The 19,809-nt window shown below is 45.1% G+C and overlaps 2 protein-coding genes across 4 annotated transcripts in view; one reads left to right on the top strand and one right to left on the bottom strand.

The window, feature by feature from the left end:
• The window catches only part of Dock4 (dedicator of cytokinesis 4), a 389,986-nt gene that overhangs the window by 18,264 nt on the left and 351,913 nt on the right, over nucleotides 1-19,809 (top strand). The window lies entirely within an intron of this gene.
• Nucleotides 18,816-19,809, bottom strand: part of LOC121452457 (60S ribosomal protein L35-like) — a 12,058-nt gene continuing 11,064 nt past the window's right edge. The window contains exon 2 of the mRNA XM_041658632.1: nucleotides 18,816-19,216. Within this exon, the coding sequence (XP_041514566.1) occupies nucleotides 18,816-19,216 (401 nt within the window). The remainder of the gene's footprint in view (nucleotides 19,217-19,809) is intronic.

Here is a 19,809-nt window from a genome sequence, read left to right as displayed (position 1 = left end):
GCAGGACCTGTGTGTGCTCCTGCGGTTCCTGTGAATTCCTGTGTGTGCCAGTCTTGTGTCCAGAGGGCACTATTGTCCTGGGGCCATCCATTCCTTCTGGGACTTACAGTCTTTCCATCTCCTCTTCCCTGAGCCTGGTGGGGAGGGTTTGTTGATGACTCTCGTTTAGGACTGAGTACTTGCTTTTCATACTGGAACAAGGTGGCTGTGTCACATATCAGTGTACCCATGAACATCCACATCAAATGGTAGGTCATTCTGCTTGGCAGTTTCTGCCTCTGGTGAGAGCGGTTGTGAACAGTCCATATTTCGAATGTTCCCTTCTTCCCTTCCCTTCCCTGTCCAATAAACAGGAATGATAGTTCTCGCTGACTATATCTGCAATGTACTTGTCATGATCAGATGAGATCATCTTTATAAGACCATGAGAATGATCAAGTACTTTACAAACCCAAGAGATTGTTCTGGAGGCCACTGAGTTCAAGATGGAAGTTGGCAACAATTAGAGTAATTAGTTAGAAGATAATCTATGACCTTTTCTAGAATCCCTCTGCAAGCTCAGGGGGCAGATGGGTCACACTGTGTGCCCTTGCTGGAAAATGCAAGGTCTGGAAGCTTTCTTAGGCCCCTGGAAGACCTGCTTACATTTCTGGGAGCCTGTGTTTAGGGCATGTGGCCATGGAAACAGACCCACAGTCAGGAAGGAGTTGGTACCTGACTTCTAGGGGCCTGCAGGGGAGGCCAATGCCATGTTTGAAACTAACCAAAAGAATAATAAATAGTGGCCGGTGGTTTCTGTTCAAAAAGGCAAAAGAATAAAAACTGAAAGATGCACACGATTAAACCTCAGATTAGTTTGAATTGGTCTGAGGATGAAGTGTGGACTCCTGCTAAGCTGGTACAATTCCGTAAAACTGTACCTCTAGGAGGTACCCACTGAGCATGCAGAGAGGGGTGTCTAGGAAGACTGGTGCCCGGCAGTGTACAGCATTGTAGGGGCACCACACTCTTTCAGAGCCGTTAGGCCTCCACTAGTAAGTCTTCAGTTTTCAGACCCTGTAAAGATTAATAACTCGTTCACCTGAGTATGTGCCGGGTTGTGCATTAGGCACGTGCACACGCTTGTGGCCCAGAGATGAATCGTGGACTCCAGTCACAACTAACATGCCTATGAAAGATGCTTGAGAGGAAGTGGTTGGTTATGAGCCCAGGAGAGAAAGGTTTGCTGTTCTCAAAGCGTGCAAAGAGGAAAGGCTTTCAGATGTTGTGGGCAGGCTCCCAGATGTGGGCAGACTCCCATGCCCTGGAGGGTGTAAGGGATAACTCAGTCAAGTTAAGAAGTTGTTCTGGGAGCCACGGAGGTGAAGGAAACAAGCGAGCTGATTTTCGGATAAAGGAACAGCCTAAAGCTACATACCCATGGCTGGGGAGGTCTGTGTGTCAGGACTCATCACTGACATTTCAATATTGCCCTGTGCGACTGACACAGTACCTTTTCCCAGTTCAACTGGTGGTTCTCGGTGTGGTTGGATGACCACACACATGCACATGTGTGCACACATTCACACACACACGCACAGGCAGACACACACACATGCAGTATTCGGAAAAGCGTCAACCTACAATCACTCAGTAGCATTTCTGCCATTTATTGCACATGACTAGGGACGCTTCTTCGCCTTCTCCAGGCAGAGCCGACCCGCATCCCACAAGCCTATGACACAGTTTCCATCATGTGACAAAGCAGCAAGCGTTTCCAACAAGGCAGGAAATCCAAGGTCACATGTCCCTTAGGATGTCAGTAGATGTTCAGGTGCTCTCCCGTGTATGTCTGTGAATCTCTTTTGCACTTTCCGGTTTGCATGTTTTGTTGATACCATGCTTTATAAAATTCTAGGTAATGGCTTCCTTCTGTCGATAGCCTCTTTCTTAAGCACTAGTACTACTTCCCAAGTGGAGGACGCTCCATGAAAGAAACATTCAGGTGCTGCCCCCTTCTCTCATTTCCCTCTCTTTTTCTCTTTATTGTTAATCAGCTAGTGAGCTGGAAAGACTGCATGGGCCTGGTCTGGCCCCTTCCTTTCTTAGGCGATCTGCCTTCCACAGAGAGGCTGCATTCTGATCGGTAAGATTGTGATAGTGTGAGAAGCCTGTGTGTTTGTGACTGAGATCTAGTGTAGGGGGTTGTTAGCTGGGCCTCGTGGACAGTGATGTGGTTTGTGTACTGCATGAAGGGAGCAAGGCAGCTGGAAGCCAGCCAGAGCGCCACTGGGTCCAGCCAGCTGTGATAGGGCCCACACAGCTCCTTTTGCTTATTTGAACAGGGACATTATATAGTCCTGTGACCACCCTGTTACACGACGCCAGAATGCACCATTGTGTTCCCGATATATTGCTTAAGGGTTCTAGGTCTTTTATGCTGTGTCCTGATACTGAACAAATGCCCACACACCTAGCATAGTCTTTGAATGTGGTTTTGTTTTTTTCTTTTCCCCTTTTAAGATCAATTTTACTGGAAAATTGTGTGTGTATGTGTGTGTGTTTGTGTGTGTGTGTGTATGTGTGGCTGCGTATATGCACATGAGGCCAGAGGCTTCTTATTCCTTGTAAATGGAGTCACAGGTGGCTGTTTGCCACCATATGGATGATGTGAATGGAATCTGGATCCTCTGTAAGAGTAGTATGCACTCTTGACTTCTGAGCCATCTCTTTAGCTCTCTCCTCTTTTGAAACCAGGTCTTATGTGGCACAGGATGGCCTTTAACTTGCTGTGTACGTGAGGGTCACCTCTGCTTGTGTTCTTCCTGCCTCTGCCCTCAAGTGCTGGGGTCATAGGTGTTTGCCACCACACCAGGCTTATGCAATGCTGGGAGAAGAGCCCAGGATTTCCTACACAGTAGGCAAGTGCTCTACCAGCTGAGCTATGACCCCCGATCTGGGAATTGATGGTTTGTAGAGCTGATATTTCAGTTAGTGCCCCCAGTGGGTGCAAGGGGAATCATTTAGGACTTTACTGGTTTCTGTAGTGAAATGATTCACCGGTCTCTGTGAATTCAGAATTTTGTCTTTCCACTACGGAGTTTAGTTCAGATAGTATAGGAGAATGTAGCTGCAGTACCCCTTTACCGCCTTCTAAGAATGGGTCGTGATTTACAAAACTTTTAGATTTTGTAGTCAGTGAATGATCCTTGCTAATGCTTTGGGATGGAGTCTTTTCTAATCTATTAGAGTGTTTGAATGTGAGATCTTTTCCTCATATTCTGTTACTTGTTTATTTAAGACAGTGTGTCACGGGGGATCCTTCTGTACAGATCCATTATAAATATGCCTTTGTCTTAAATAGTAATAATTGATTTACTTGAAAAACTGTATATAAAACAGTAATCACCATAGTGCTTCAACTTGAGGATTACTGTGTGCTGGGCACCGATCCAAATCGTTTATATGGATCGTAACAGCTCTCTAGAATAGCAGCGTTGATACCATTTTTCAGTTCAGGAAGCCGAGATGCAGAACATCGTGGGCAAGGAGATTGGTGCTTGGAGACAGATGGCATGGTTCCAGAGTGTACGCTTAGAGATGCTGAATTTGACAGCATCCAGTTTAAAAAAGAGTGCCGCGTGGGTCCTGGCTCGGTGTCTCAAATTCTCGTACAGGAGGCAGCCCTCTGTGCTCCTCGTGTTCTTCTGTGGACAGAACGCTCAGGAAATTGTACATATACAAGTAAAGGTGTTTTCTGTATTCCCTGTGCGGCTGCTAGTACATCTGCTCTTTTATTTCAACCCCGTGGTCCTGCTTCCTATTTCCCTTTCTCGTTAGTAGCTCCGTACTACTCTGCAGTAGGCATTTCTCATAATGTAAGCACTTCCCCTCTGCTTTCCGGAGTCATGGTGTTCTAAGCAAGGCTTCCTCAGAGACATCTGCATCTATATTATAATTACACAGGACTGAATCTGTGAGGACAATGGTCTTGAAGGTGGAAATTTGAGGGTCAAATGAAATGTTTCCTTAAAAATTTTGTAACTCATTGCATGTTATTCTTTCCAACAGGTTGTAACATTTTATACTCCAGCAGTGTGCTTTTTTTTCCCTAACTTGTGTCAACCTTAGATATTTTTCCCAATATTTTGTTAGTTTGTTAAGTGATGCCAGTATACTAAATGAGTAAGATCAACATTTAAAATTAGTAACCTTTTAGCTCATCAAATTTCTCTACTTAAAAGCAAAAGTCAAATGGAGACCATTATGCCAACTTTCTTTTCTTTTTGTAAACTAGGTAAACATGCCTTTCTTTTATAAATTTTGAGCCATTTTTATTAACTTAAGGAAATGACCATGGCGTCATCACCTTGAGGATGTGTCTTAGGGAGTAAGAAGTCATGAATTAGGCAGACACTTTGAATCCTTTAACACAGCAATCAGTCCCCTTCACCAACCTTCCCTGCTAAGTTGAGAGGGCAGTGCTTGGTCCTGAAGTTCTAGGTGGAACTGTGGGAACCCCAGCCAATGAAGAGGGGGAAGCTGACACTGGGACTCATGTGTGCAATGTCTCATGCATACAGACAGGAAGTGCATGCTGCCATCGTGGGACTGACAGTATTCCATGGAGAATCACATGTGGGTCTCTGTTTGACTCTGAGATGAGTTCCTAAGGAAAGACTGGATCCCCTCATGGGATGCTTTGACACCATGGGATCAGCTCATACACACTTTCCTGCTGGGAAGAGCAGCATTTTAGTGTGTGTGAGCCTGTGGGTTAGAAGGTGACTTCCAGAAGGAGGAAGGTGTTTGGTTATTTTTGGGGTGTCTGAGGGGTGCTGTGCCTCTGCTTTCCTGGGGTCTCTTGTGCCTGAATTTGTAACATGCTTTGGGAATGCAGGGTTCCCTGAGGGGTTTTGAAGCGTGGAGCAGTTTTAACTCTGGGTTACTGTCTTCTTCCTTGTTCAGGGGTCTGAAGCTACCTAACCTTGTGCACAGCAGGCCCCATTTCTCTTTCCTGGGTGAGTCTTCTCAAGAATAAGCTATTGTCAGTACATACACTGACATCTGCTCTGTGGTTGCTTTGGAGCTCTCATGGTTGAGTTTTTCCATTGGAATTTCATTTTCCGGTTCTCATTCAGACTTTTGGAACTCCTGCAAGTCAGGAAACCCATGTTGTGAACACTCCCTCCCCTGTCCACCTCCTTTAGAAACTGTCTTGGCAACCCATCAGTTCACGAACAACATGGCAGCAGTCACGTGATGCATCAGGCTCTAATCTGAAGAGGGTTCATGCTAAAGTGATAGGAGATCTCATCACACCTGTGAGACGCCCGTTTCATGGGCGAATGCTTGGTTTTGAGAGATTTTGAGTGAAGCTATCATCCCCTCAATCGTGACAGAACTCCCACTTTTATTTCCGTATTTCTAGTGAAGGTGGGTGTCTGCAGGAGAAGAAGAAAATATTTTGGGTGGTGATTTTGTGTGTCAAAAATGGCGCGGTGGTTCTAGAACAACTTCGGTTTGAAGTGGCCCTGTTCTTCTTGAAGAGGCTCTTTGAGTGCCAGGCATGTTTGGTTTGGTGTGTTTGTGTTCGCATATCTTAAGAAACCTTGTGCTGGGTGCCTCATGGTACTCTCCAACAATTAATAATAGTATATTCACACTCTGACTTGGTAGCAATGTTTATGAGGTTCTCTTAGAAATACTTCTTCCATTTTAGTAAACAGATAAGCATTTTAAATACACATCCTAGTTGCCAAAGCCTGTTTAGAACTACTTGTGAGGAGCTTGCTACAGTCAGGCATGTTTTATCCACTGCGTTGTAGTTCATTGTCTTGGCGGGATTTCGTGTCTGAAGCTGCTGCATCTCTCAAAGCTCTTTTGCAGGAGATTGTGTTCGGTTTCCTTGTGGCTTGTTTAGTCCACTGCGGTCTTTACAAGATACGGTTTGTCAGCCTCCTTCAAGCGCAGGGATTGATGAAGCTCTTCTGTGATTCTGAGTAGGGTGGGAAAGCTTGGGATGCAGCCAATTGAGGTGGCTGAGGCCAGGGAAGAATGTGTTTTTCTTGAATCACCTTTTACAGAGAGTAGATAGATATCAGCCAGTCCATAGGACTAGCTGCTTCCAGAAGCCACCTAATGTCCTGCCACCCTGGTAGGTGGCTTCTTTGTCGGACTGGATCTAAGTGTGTGTCTGCTATGTAAGATGTGAGGAAACAGTTGATTTGTGACAGCTCTGCCTTGCAGTCCCTTCCTGGGTGTTTTGTCTGTTCCCGGCTGTGTGGTAAAGGGCAGGTCTTTGAAGGTGATAGAGCATTTTACAAACTGAATCTGCTGTGCCAGTCTTCCTGGAAGATGTGCTATGTCTGGTGAGTCCCTTCTGCCTCGTTTCTCGTGTGTAGAACTCGGTATCAAAACCAGGGCTCCGTGCATGTTAGGCCAGCAACGGACCAAAGCCGAGCTCCGACTATATTTATTTCTCCACTTCTCTACCAAAATCCTTTCTCTTTTCTTTGAGGTAAGGTCTCACTGTCAGCCCAGGCTCTCCTGAATTCCATGTATAGCTGGAAGTGCCCTCAAACTTGCCCTCTTCCCCATGCTAGGACTGTAAGAGGGGGCTGTCATGCTTGGTCCCCACCCACACTCTGACTCTCTTCTGGTAGAACTTTTCGTTCATTTGAATTCTAGAATGACTAAGGAAACGAGGAATTAAACATAAAGGAAGACATGCCATCAACCACGCTTCCAAAGCGTAAAACGAATGTCATGGCCTAATTGCTCCTCGTGCTGGGAGCAGGCACACTGTCCTCTGAGCCCGTGAGCTGCAGGATATCCAGCTGCATTTCATCTCTCCCTGGGATGGGAGAGAGCGAGAATAGAAGGAGCCTTCCGCTCGAGTTTGTGCGATGAGAGCGTGCTCTTGGTGTCAGTGACTGAAAGGCGATTCATAAAAGCTCAGAGAGAGAAACTGGGGTTCAACCTGAAGATCTGAGAAGCAAAGCAGCCAGTCACTGGATTTTACCTCTACCTCAGTCCAAAAATGGCGATCCTGCCTCCAGGAATCTTAGAATGAGACCGAGACTGAGAGCTGTCTCCTCCCGTTTTATATTCCTCTCTAGTTCTGGGATTAAAGGCATGTATCACCCCGTTTCTATGGCAACTAGTGTGGCTACTGGGATTAAAGGTGTGTGTTGTTGCAGACTGGTCTGTAAGGCTGGTCAGTGTGGCTGTTTTACTTTCTGAATTGCGGGCAAGTTTTATTTATTAAAATACAAATGAAATGCCACTACAAGTGAGCAGCTGAGATCCCTGTGTCTAGATGCTAGGTGCTTAGTGCAGTGTGTGTATAGATTGATCAGGGTCCTGTATTCAACGGTCACGGAAGTCCTAAGGTCTGAACGCAGACAGACAGAGCTGCGCTGAGCAGCTGTGGGCTGGTGTGTGTGTAGCATGAACAAAGAACAGCGTGACTTCTGAGCAGGTGTCCTTTCTTTTCAGTGGACAATGTCACGGCATCAGTAAGTTTCCGTATAGCTGCTAAAGTGAGTCTTTGAACAATCTGTTTACATAAAGGCGTGTCTTTTGAATTTCTGTGAAAATAAAACCACAGTCCATCTTTCTTAATTGAATTTGATATCTACGAATTGATTTTCAAAGCAATTGATGGACAAATATGTAAAGATACTGCAGGAACAGCTCCTGTCAATGAGTGGACCTTTTTGCTAGGCCCCAGGCTAAATGCTTCCAGTGCATTATCAGCTGCTCTCACAAGGTAGGTGCCCTTCTTCCCATCCCTGGATTTCAGAAGAACCTCTGTGATATGGAAAGGTTCTTTAGTCTGTGGCCATACCACCCTGATCGTGCACAGTCTCTCCAGAGACCTGCCTGAGGACGCAGGGTTACCATAGGTTGGTATGACTGAGCTCAGGGCTGTCTGACTGCTGGGCACGCACCTTGTTCTTTGTCTTGACTGACAGCTAGACAGATTGCATGCTTTCCCTGGCTGTCTGTTCTACCTGTGATGGGGTGCCCCAGCAGCTTGGATGTGGGACAGTGATACCTAGAACTGACCTTGGTTAGCAGAACTGTGTGCCCTCTCTCATCCCCTTACCTCACTGTACCTGTAACCTAAAGCAGTTTAGGTCAGAGAAGGAAGACAGCCAAGCTCTGGAGGCTGCTCACAACTTGATGCCCAACATCTGTGCTGTGATTTTGTTCAAAAACAAGCATGGCCGCCATCGACAAACTTGTTTTTGTTTGCGTGCAGTTTCGTTACTGAATACAGTGTTCTCAGAGCAGACACTCTTGGTAGAAAGAGAAGTTAAGTACTCAGGAGACAGCTTACTGTAATGAGTCAGTTCCCATATTGTTGCTGAGAGGGATTTGGTAGCTAGTAGACTCTGGGGGGTAAAAAAACCGCTGTAATTAAAATGAAGTAATTGGCAGGTTTGTGCAAAATACAGGATTTTCTGTTTTGATTCCAAAGAAGCCAAGTAAAGGCATTGTATGATTTTCTCAGTATCATTTTCCACGCCAAAAACATTGAACCATTAAAAATGTTTGCATTGTTCTCAATAATGGTGAAGAGATAATGAGAGGGAAGACAGGAGGAAGGGCTTTTCTGCAAGCGGGAAGACAAAAGCTCCCAGGCCTGTGTTTGCTCCAGGCTTTGACCACAGGGAACATTACAGGGTCAAATTGGAATCTTCAGATTTCCTGGACTCAGAGAGGGTTTGGTGGGGATGTGCTGGGGGCAGTAGGAAGGGCAGTGAGTGTGTTCAGTGCTCTGTTTTAGATCGATGGCTGTCCGGTGCCATCCTTTCCCAGTAGGCCCTTCCTCTCGACAAGAGAAAGGTCAGGCTCTCCCCCATCTCTGGTCTTACTCAAATGCTGTTTAGACCCTCAGGGTAGAGGAACACCTGGGCTCCAGACAAAAGAATGATTGAAATCACGGCTCTTTTGTTGATGAAAATTAATGACCATAATGACAGGATAACAAATACTTTTACAACCCAGGTGACATCTAATTCTTTATTTTCCAGAGTTGAAAGAGGACTAATTGAGTTGTCAGCTGATCATTAAAAATAATTTTGGTGATAGATCACTCTGAGATTTTTTTGGCATGTGCCCCAGAAGTAATTCAAATCATTGAGGAAAATTATTATAGCCCTCTTTAATTTCCATGTAGTTGTTTGTATGAACACATTTTCTCAGCTTTTAGATTGGATAAGAGGAGGCCCCAAATAGGACTCAATGAATGCTCAGTTTAGAGATTTCCCTATTAGTGCGCATTCTCAATGGAGAAAGCGCTTCATTTATCTCATTAATAGGTGCGTTTCTAGTCTTTAAATTGTTTTTCTTTGAAGCAGAATCTTGCTAGGTTGTCCAGGCTAACCTTACACTCATGATCCCCCCAGCACCAGCATCTGGAGTCATGGGTGTGTACGTCACACTGGCACTTGGTTCCTAATACGTTATGTGATTATTCATTATCTAAAACTAGAAAGAAATCAAAATCAGCTCAAAGAAAGAACTAATTAATAAGCCTTCTGGTTAGAAGAAATTGCTAAAAGTCACATGGTGTGTGTATGAGCAAGTGTACGCATGTGTGTATATTTGTATGTGCCATGGGCGGGGCCTGGTGGGAGAGGAGGTCAGAAGAGGGCATCCCATCCCCGGGAACTGGAGGTACTGGGTGCTTTTCAGCTGCTGTGTGGGTGATAGGAATCAGACCTGGGACCTCTGCTAGAACAAGTGCTCTGAGCCACTGAGCTTCTTTGTTTGTTTGTTTTGGGGACATTATTTATTGACCTGAAGCTCACAAACAGGCAAGGTTGGAGTTTAGCCAGTCAGTGAGCCCCAGGGATTCGCCTGCGTCCCTCGTCCCTCCCCAGTACTGGGATTGCTATTGTGTGCCACTGCACCCAGCCCCCTCCCCACCGTGTGCGTCCTGAGGATTGAATGCGTGTCCTCATGGTTGCAAGGCAGATCCTTTCCGGACTGTGCTACTTCCTTACCCAAGTCACACTAGTGTTTTTATGGGTATGGATTTTAAAACGTCCTGGGACCATAAGGTGCATACATGTTTTTGTTTTCTGAGATCAGGTGTTGCTTCCATGCACGGAACAGTTGTCAGCACGTTCTGCACACACTGGACATACTGTGGAGTTCTGCGACAGCAGAGTGACTAAAACCTTCAAATGGTTTTTCATAGGAAGGTAAAATTCCGTTTAAATGGGGATGGCAGCAGTGCAAGGAATGTAAGCAAGCCAGGAAGCTACTTCTTTTACACATAACCTTTTCAGATTTGGATTTTCTTTTTTCATATATGATGTAAATAGCACTCCGCATGGTGCTTTGATGTAATTCAGTAAATCTTAGTATGTTGCTGTTTGATTTGCAAACATTATTATTTGATTCCCTGAAAATATTGGTGGATTTTTTTCACTATTTAAATCTGAGATGTAAAATATCATTAAGATGTCAGTTTAAAAGTACAAGAGGAAACATAGTTGCCATGTTTCTTTTAATAAACATGGAAGCAGAGTCATTTCAGAAGGCACTGATTCTGAACCACCTCCCGAAGAGGAGGGACTGCAGTATGCAAATGAGGAGACGTAAAATCCCAGGGTATTACGATTTTCTGACTCTGTTTGTGGTGCAGATAAAGGGTGTTTGAGAAAGCACCATGCACTAACCTAAATTCATGCTCAGAGTTTTCAATTACAATAATAATTATTATTATTATTGAGGAGAAGCAGATAGGTGAGGTGGTATTGTGTTTGCTGTGCAAACAATAGGATCTGAGTCCCCATTACCCACACAGTTCAGTGTTGCCGGCTTATAATGCCAACACTGGGGAGGCAGAAGCCAGTGTGCCAGTTCATTGGTCAGCCTGCCTCGCCAAATTCGTGAGCTTGAGGTTCCGTGAGAGTTCCTCTCTCAAAAAACAAAGTGGAGTATGATCAAGGAGGGCACCTAACATTGAGTTCTTGGCTGCACATGTGTGTGCATTCCTGTACACATGCTTGCACGTGCAGTGTGCACATACCCATACAGATACACACATATACTACACATACCCCCCTCACACAAATACTAAAAACCTCACTCTCACCCCCTGTATTTGGCACGTGCGTGTACATGTCTGTGCATACCACACCAGGAAAAGCAGAGTGTTTGGAGGGTCAGGGCAGCCCTGCCCATATTGGTTGAGTGAACAAGTTCATTTTTGCGAGATAGGAGTAATCTTGGGTTGTCTGCTGTTATCAGGAGAAAAGTTGAAGACTGTCATCCAGTCAAGGGTGGGAGTCAGTAGATGCTGTGTGGTCGTGGTCATAGTTAACACCCTAGCTGGCCGGCCAGAGCATGCCCTTCTGAGCATCTGGAGGGAAGTGGTGCAGAGGAGGGAGGTGGGAGAGATAAGGAGGAAGGAATGTCTGCATGGCAAGGCTTCTGTGGGTCACCAGCTAGAGGCTGGTGCATGAGCTTTGGTTTTCCTCTCTCCCATCCCCACCCTACCAAAATCTCTCTCACAAGATACTCACAAGGTATCTTGCTTGCTCCCTCGACTTAATCCAGCTTGGCTACTGCATTGCTGGGTAAAACAATGCCCATTTCAGAGACCGTTTTCTTCTTGGGGTGTCCAATACAGTTGTCTGGCTCTGGGGTTTGCTGGATCAGGCCCTGCCCCTGGGCACTTGCCATCTTTTCCCTTAGCTGGCACAGACATGACCAGTGTCCACAGTACTGGGCGGTATGTTCAGAATATGTGTTAGACTTTGGGAGCAGCTGACTTCCTAGATATTGTCCAACTAGCAAGTGTTTGTGGAACCAGACGAGCTCCCAGTGGGACCCTTTAGAATTTGCTACTGACTGCCTTTGAAAGAGCCGTGCAGGCTTCAGAGCTATTCCTGGGTGGCTCTGTTATTAATCTCTTTAGGAAATGATTCCTTAGGGACACAGGATTTGAGGGCATGCTGCCTTCAAAACAGCTGCCTGCCCACTAAGTCTTCAGGCAGAGACAATGGAAGATGATCTACTACAACAGGCCGTATTGTCTAGAAGTGACATTTCCCTGTCCCTTGAGTTGAGACAGTTGTGTGGAAACATGGAAATGTAATTATAAATTGCGGAGGGGTGGGGAGTCATCTAATTTGTTATTTCTTTGTCTCGCCACACATGAGGGAGAGCAGGTTTTGCAGCACTTGGCTTCCTTCCTACGAGAGTGTCTGCACAGTCTGACCCGAATCAGGCAAATGTATAAAATGTCAGAGGGATTACATTGGCTTGTGGGTAATCATTGATTGGCCTTTGAGCTGCTAACCTGCTGGGTTTCTGTTGTATCAGTAAAGTTAAGAATGTCCTGTGACCAGACTGGGTGGTGTGAAGGCTAACACGATGAAGCTCATGGCTTCATTTGCTCAGATCTGCGGCTGTGTTCTCCTTGCTATGTTCATCTAGGGAGGTCTTTCTTTACAGCTGACTTTCATGGTTAGCTGGGCCTCTGTGTAGCTGAAAATAAGATTTTATACTTTATGTTGAAAAATTGGAAATATGAAAAATATGCAAAGAGGAAGCACTGCAATCTACCAATAATCCTATGGCCGTAGATACCTCACGGTGTGCTTTTATGTCCTTATGTGTTTTATTGACGTGCTTAGTGCATTCTTATACTCGCAGGCTAGTTGCCAGTAGAATTATAGTTTTTACACTTAAATGTTCAGCTGAATAAATTCTTTGTCTTGGAGAAGATAAATGCTAATCTAAACTAATCCCGCTGATGCACTTTAAGCAGTGGCACTGTCTTGGAGGTGACAGTTGCCCTGTTCGCCTTCTACTTCTGACATTGGCAGCGAGTAACTGGAACTCCCTGGTTCCCTTTGGACAAAGGAAATGAGAATGACCCTGCCCTTCCATGCTCCAGATGGTTCATTTTCCAGCAGCGGTGGAGGATAAACTCTGAGAACTCAGGCTGAGTTCTCTCTCCTAAGGAGACATTTTGGAAACCCAGAAGAGAAGCTGGTGCCTTAGAACTTCTGGCATTTTCTCTTCTGGAAGTGTTATTTTCTTTTGCAAGTTTGTGTCTTCTGTTTAGTGACATGGGTTTTAGCCTTCTAGGTGAGGATATTTCCTTGCATTGCTCTGGAGAATCCCCAAATTCAGGGTACAAGAAGCGTAACATTTGCTTTATATTTCTTTGGAACAGTTTTGTTGTCTACACTGCACCTCACCTTTTTCACCACAATACACTGTCCTTATGTAGAAGTCTTAACCCAGAATGGGACTGTATTTGGATAGAGAGTCTCTAAGCAAATGATGAAGGTAAAATGAGGCATTTAAGATTAATGCCCTCCAGTCATTGTGTGTCCTTATATAAGAGGAGGAAATTGAACACAGAGAAAGAGATACAGAGCATACGTACAGAGATGGTGCATGTGCACAGTGTGTGTACAGAGATGCAGCGTGTGCACAGAGATGGAGCGTGTGCACAGAGATGGAGCGTGTGTACAGAGATGGAGTGTGTGTGCAGAGATAGAGTGTGTGTGCAGAGATGCAGTGTGTACAGAGATGGAGCGTGTGCACAGAGATAGAGTGTGTGTGCAGAGATAGAGTGTGTGTGCAGAGATGGAGCGTGTATGCAGAGATGGAGTGTGTGTGCAGATATAGAGCGTGTGTGCAGAGATGGAGTGTGTGCACAGAGATAGAGTGTGTGCAGAGATGGAGTGTGTGTGCAGAGATGGAGTGTGTGTGCAGAGATGCAGTGTGTACAGAGATGGAGCGTGTGTGCAGAGATGGAGTGTGTGCACAGAGATAGAGTGTGTACAGAGATGGAGCGTGTGCACAGAGATAGAGTGTGTGTGCAGAGATGGAGTATGTGCCCAGAGATGGAGCGTGTGCACAGAGATAGAGTGTGTGTGCAGAGATGGAGTGTATGTGCAGAGATGGAGTGTGTGCCCAGAGATGGAGCGTGTGTGCAGATATGGAGCGTGTGTGCAGAGATGGAGTGTGTGCACAGAGATAGAGTGTGTACAGAGATGGAGTGTGTGCACAGAGATAGAGTGTGTGTGCAGAGATAGAGTGTGTGTGCAGAGATGCAGTGTGCACAGAGATGGAGCATGTGCACAGAGATAGAGTGTGTGTGCAGAGATGGAGTGTGTGTGCAGAGATGGAGTGTGTGCCCAGAGATGGAGCGTGTGCACAGAGATAGAGTGTGTGTGCAGAGATAGAGTGTGTGTGCAGAGATGCAGTGTGCACAGAGATGGAGCGTGTGCACAGAGATAGAGTGTGTGTGCAGAGATAGAGTGTGTGTACAGAGATGGAGTGTGTGCACAGAGATGGAGCGTGTGCACAGAGATAGAGTGTGTGTGCAGAGATGGAGTGTGTGTGCAGAGATGGAGTGTGTGCACAGAGATGGAGTGTGTGCACAGACATGCAGTGTGTGTACACAGAGATGGAGTGTGCACAGAGATGGAGTGTGTGTGCAGAGATGGAGTGTGTGCACAGAGATAGAGTGTGTGTGCAGAGATGGAGTGTGTGTGCAGAGATGGAGTGTGTGCACAGAGATAGAGTGTGTGTGCAGAGATGGAGCGTGTGCACAGAGATGGAGTGTGTGCACAGAAATGCAGTGTGTGTACACAGAGATGGAGTGTGTGTACATAGATGGAGTGTACAGAGTGGAATGTATGTATAGAGGTAGAGGACGCGTACAGAGATAGGGCGTGTGTACAGAGATGGAATGTGTGTGATATGGAGCATGAATATGGGTATGAAATGTGTGTACAGAGTTGGAGTGTGTATACACATATGGAGTGTGTACAGAAGAAGGGCCGAGTGATGATGACCAAGAGTTAGCTGCCAGTCAAGGGGAGAGGACCAGAGGACACTAGTGTTGCTGAGTACCTTGACCATGGCCTTCTACGGTCAGATACTCGGAGAGGATATAAAGAGGCCTTTATCACCACAAGAAGATGAAGTCCTGTTGTGTAAGCCATCCAGCCCATCACAGTTTCTTAGAGCAGCCTTTGACAACAGTAGGTAATCTAAACAACCATTAGAACAACATGGTACCTTTTTCACTCTGATAAGTTAGAGTTGTGTGCAGTGACTGTAGGAGTGGAGTATGTCAAGCAGGGAAGGATGGAGCTGGGGAAGAAGAGACCCGGCTGTAATGTGCTAACTGCTAACGGTACTGCTCCTGGATGCTGCGGTTGGTTCAGCAGGTTCTGCAATGCCACGCTCTGTAACTTAGAACTCTGTCTGTGCAACATCATGCAGTTTTTCTATGGATGAGATGCTATGCTAAGGAAAGCAAAATAGATTTACAGAAAGAAAATATCAAAATTCTTATTTCTATTCACATCCATATTTTCTCTTCAGTTGCTGGTCTATTCTGCGAATCAGATTGTAATTGCATTCATTAGTTATGTCTTTATGGAAAAGCAGGCTAATCATTTTTCAATTTAAGAGGAAAATTAATATCAGAAGTGAGCTGCTCCACTTCCTAATGTGGTATGAAAATGCACTTTTAAGCCCTTGAATGTGATTCTGTAACATCTGTGCTTTTAACTGGGGTGGTGTGTGTGTTGGGATGTGTGGGTTGGGTGTGGGTGTGGGGTGAGTCAGAATTTCTGTAAAAGTTTTTCCAACCCTTAGAATTGACAATATTTACCGTGCCGTGCAAAGTAACTGGCGACGTTTGGTGGAAGTGAGTTTGACCCACTATTCACATCAGTGTAACTTTTCTTTTCGGGCGCAGCTGTGTTAACCCCTAGGCCACCAACACAGGTGGTTTTTCTTCTGCTAATCCAATGGTAGAGCTTTTCACGCGGCTCCTTCACACTGTGAATGCACAGCCCGGGTTTTAAGGCAGAATGTCTGACTGGATCATACTTGGAAAGCGTTCCCTCTTTAAAGCACATAGGGTAGTCTTTCTGAATACAGAAACTGGACTCAGTGGTTCTCAGCCTCTGGCGCGACCCCTTGTCATCAAACGACCCTTTCTCAGGGGTTACCTAAGATCACCGGTGACCCCTGTGATATTTACATCACAACTCAAAGCAGTAACAAAATTACAGTTATGAAGTAGCAATGAAACTAGTTTTATGGTTGGGGTTCACAACATGAGGAAGGTTGAGAACCACTGACCTAGCTGATAATCTTCCTTATGTCAATATCCTAATAAAAATTTGTGAGGAGCATTTTGGCTTTGTAATTTTTTTTAGATCATTTCTGGGCTTTATAAAGTTTTCTGGAGATTTCCATTTCTTTTTGGAATTCTAGTTGAAAATCTTTAAATACATTAAACATCTTAAGTTTTGCTTTTTTACATTTCTTGATTGGGGATGGGGGTTGGGGTGGGGTATATGTGTATGGGCTCTAGCCTCAGCGTGCGTGTGGAGGCCAGAGGGCAGCTTATCTGATTTGATTCTCTCCTTCCCCAATATGGATTCCAGGATTGAATTCAGGGCGTGAGTTTTAGTGGCAAGTGCGTTTGCCCACTGAGCCATGTCGCCAGCTTTTCTTTCTCAGTATATTTTGATTATAGCTTGATGCTTGTGTAACTAGGCAGGATCCTCATCTTCAAGGCCCTATTAGTGTCTGTGGAGTCATTCAGCCAAGTTTTTCCTGTAGGAAAAAAACCTGTGAGTACTTTTTGAACATTTCTTTGTCTTTTCTACCTTCCCGTGTTAGTTTGCAGATCATAGGATCATCAGGTTTTGCTTTTTCTTCCTCCCCTACTCCTTTTTTGTTATCCTTCTCCTGAGCTTTGCTTACAGGAATGGAGGATAGAAATGGGGCTTCAGAAGTTGCCAGGAAGATGTCATGATCGGATTGCTGGGACCTATTTTATCTGCATTCAAGTCACTCATCCACAAGCTGATATGGAGTGTTTCGAGCCCCGCCCAGGGTTTTATCAGGCTGGTGATTTCTGGCTCCATTGAAATTGTTTGCTTAAAAAAATATGTATATATAGATCAAACGTTTGGGCTGTTAAAATGTTGACTTAGGTGATTCCATTCCAAGCGGTACTTCAGTTTTTGTGTGTAAAAGTTCATCCTTCAAGCTGTGTTGCCACCAGCTGAAGCACTGCAGCTTGGAGATGGCAGTGGGGACATGAAGGACCACACTGGTTGCTGATGTTTTAAAGTCTACCATGCTTAAATTGGAAACTTCCTCTGGTTTAGACCCAAGCTGGGACCACAGATGGACCTGATTTTCCCTTTAGTGATACTGTAGAGTTCAGTGTTCGCTGGCTACGCTCACTCTTCTCCTTGGCTAGTCCCCTCTCTCTTTAACCACATTTTAAAAGAAACTTCATACATAAGAGGTTGAAGAGTGAGTGACTTGGAGACGTCTACTTCCATAGGATGCAGACTGCCTCTAGATGAAAACACAGATACCAGAGCAGGTGCTCGAGGGTTGAAGAGTAAGGCCATTCAGTCGCATTCAGTGTAATCCAAATGGAAGATTCCTTGAATTATTGAACATAAAAAACATTTCACTTTTAAATTGTTCGCAACAAGATGATTTAAAGGCAGTTTAAACCTCAATTGATGTTTAATTCTTAATAGTTAAATCACAAACAAATTTTTAGTCCAAACTGAGAGAATATTTTAAACAGTCCGAGTCACAGAGTTCTGTGCCATAAAATGTGACGTGGTGATTTGGGGATTCAGAAGAAGGAATGCAGTCTTCAGACTTAGATTTAGGTATCAGGGTCATTGCTGTATCTGCACATCTAATGCATTTTTCTCTCCAGATCAGGAGGTTTTTATATGGAGAGTGAGAAGGAGCTCTTGGGATGTCTGCCTCTGTAGGAAAAACCTCAGGAGCAAGTTTGTAACAATAAAATGAAAGTGATTGCCAGGATCTTAAGAGGACATTTAGTATAGTACTCCTTCCCCCTCCTCCATACAGCTAAAAGCACAGAGTGCTGGATTAAATACCCGATTTTACTCAGGTTGGATTCAAACTAGCAATTAAGGAAATGGTACAGAACGTTGAAGAGAAGCTGGGAAGGATGCTAATTAAGGATGACAATTGGCGGCTTTTATTGTATACCTTAAAATAAGTTCCTGAAATGTCTCCAATCCTAGCTCTACCTGGTAGTACCTGTGGGTCTTTCTTGCCCCTCCCCTTGCTGTGAGCATTTTAAGCCAGTGGGCTGGCTTCCTGATGTTCACTGTAGCATGGGTGCATAGCCTAAGGGAGTCTTGCACGCACGCCACCCGCTTCTTGCCTTCACAAGCCTTTCCCGTCCAGGTGGGACTGTCTTCCCTACAGCTAGGCCCTGGAAGTCCCTGGTGACTTCAGCCTTCCAACTGCTGGCCAGAAGCAGCGCCAACCGAGTCACGTGACCACTCTCTTCTGGTTTTCTGTTCCACTTTCAAATAAATGGAGGCAGTTAGTTTTTCTATTGGTGTCAACATCAGTTGAAAAATCCATTGCAAGAACTCAGAAAGGGCAGGCAGGACGTGGTTAATTGGTGCATTGGATTTTGTTCCCTAAAGAATAATGGTTTTTAGTTAAGATCCTGAGACTTTGGTTCAGCTACAAGGCATGGGATTTTATGATGACGACTTCAGGAGTTGCGGACGATTGCAATAGTGTTAGTTAGGATTTCCATTGCTGTGAGGAGGCACCGTGACCATGGCAACTCTTATCAAATAAAACACTCCATTGCTGTGGCTCGCTTACAGTTTCAGAGGTTCAGTCCCTTATCATCGTAATGCGGAATATGGTGGCATGCAGGCAGACGTGGTGCTGGAGCTGAGAGTCCTACATCTTTTTTTTTTTTTTTTTAACCAGTCTTGCACTTTATTGCCCTTCCGTTAGGCCTTGACCGCATACTTGCCTAGCGGGTACAGCCTCTCCTTCGGCTGCTGCTTCTTTATCTTCAGCTTCTCCTCATGTTTGGTGAGCCGCCGGCGCATGGCTCTAGTTTTCTTGGGTGGCAGGTCCAGAGGCTTGTACTTCTTGCCCTTGTAGAATTTCCTGAGGTTTTCCTTTTGAGTCTGGTTAATGACGGTGAGAACACGGGCGATGGATTTGCGGACAACTCGTATCTTGGAGAGCTTGGACGCGTCGCCGCCTGTCACCTTGGCGACGCGAAGCTGGGATAGCTCCACTTTCAAATCGTCCAGTTTTTTTAGCAGCTCCTCCTTCTTCTTGCCGCGCAGGTCCCGAGCCTTAATCTTGGCCGTGGCTGCGTTGCTCACCGCTGAGGCCGCCTCTGAGAGAAACGAGAGTCCTACATCTTACAGGCAACCGGAAACCAACTGAGACACTGGGCAGTATCCTGAGAGTAGGAAATCTCAAAGCCCAGGCCCACAGTGACACCCTTCCTCCAACAGGAACATTCCCAGTCCAATAAAGCCACACCTTTGACAGTACCACTTCCTATGAAATTATAGGATACCACAGATGGATATTAGAGAATATAAACTATTTCATCTATTTGCCTTTGTCCTTCCCCAATGTCTATAGATGTCATTACTTTGAAGAAATTTTGAGAAATTGTTCTTTCTATATCCCAAGAGGTTGAAGAGACATGTTTTTCACTCAGTGATATTTTTATAGTGGAACTTGGACGGAACACAATTTACATTTTCCTGTTGTCATTAATAAGTGTTTGAGTCTTCGGCTCTCTTCTGTCCAATGGGATAATAGTACCCATATCAGGGTAACAAAGTATCAAGGATGCAATGTCTGGAACATTTAATGCATCAGAAAGTGGTTTGTGTATAGTTTTTTATTTTAATGTAACTACTGAGCAGTAGATATGCCCTCTGCTAAGTTCCAAGATTATTAGGGGAGATGAATAAC

Source organism: Microtus oregoni, unplaced genomic scaffold, assembly GCF_018167655.1.
Source record: "Microtus oregoni isolate MIOR12 unplaced genomic scaffold, Mior012 000009F_ref0000495, whole genome shotgun sequence".
NCBI lineage: Eukaryota > Metazoa > Chordata > Mammalia > Rodentia > Cricetidae > Microtus > Microtus oregoni.
This window is presented reverse-complemented; position numbering and strand designations above follow the sequence as displayed.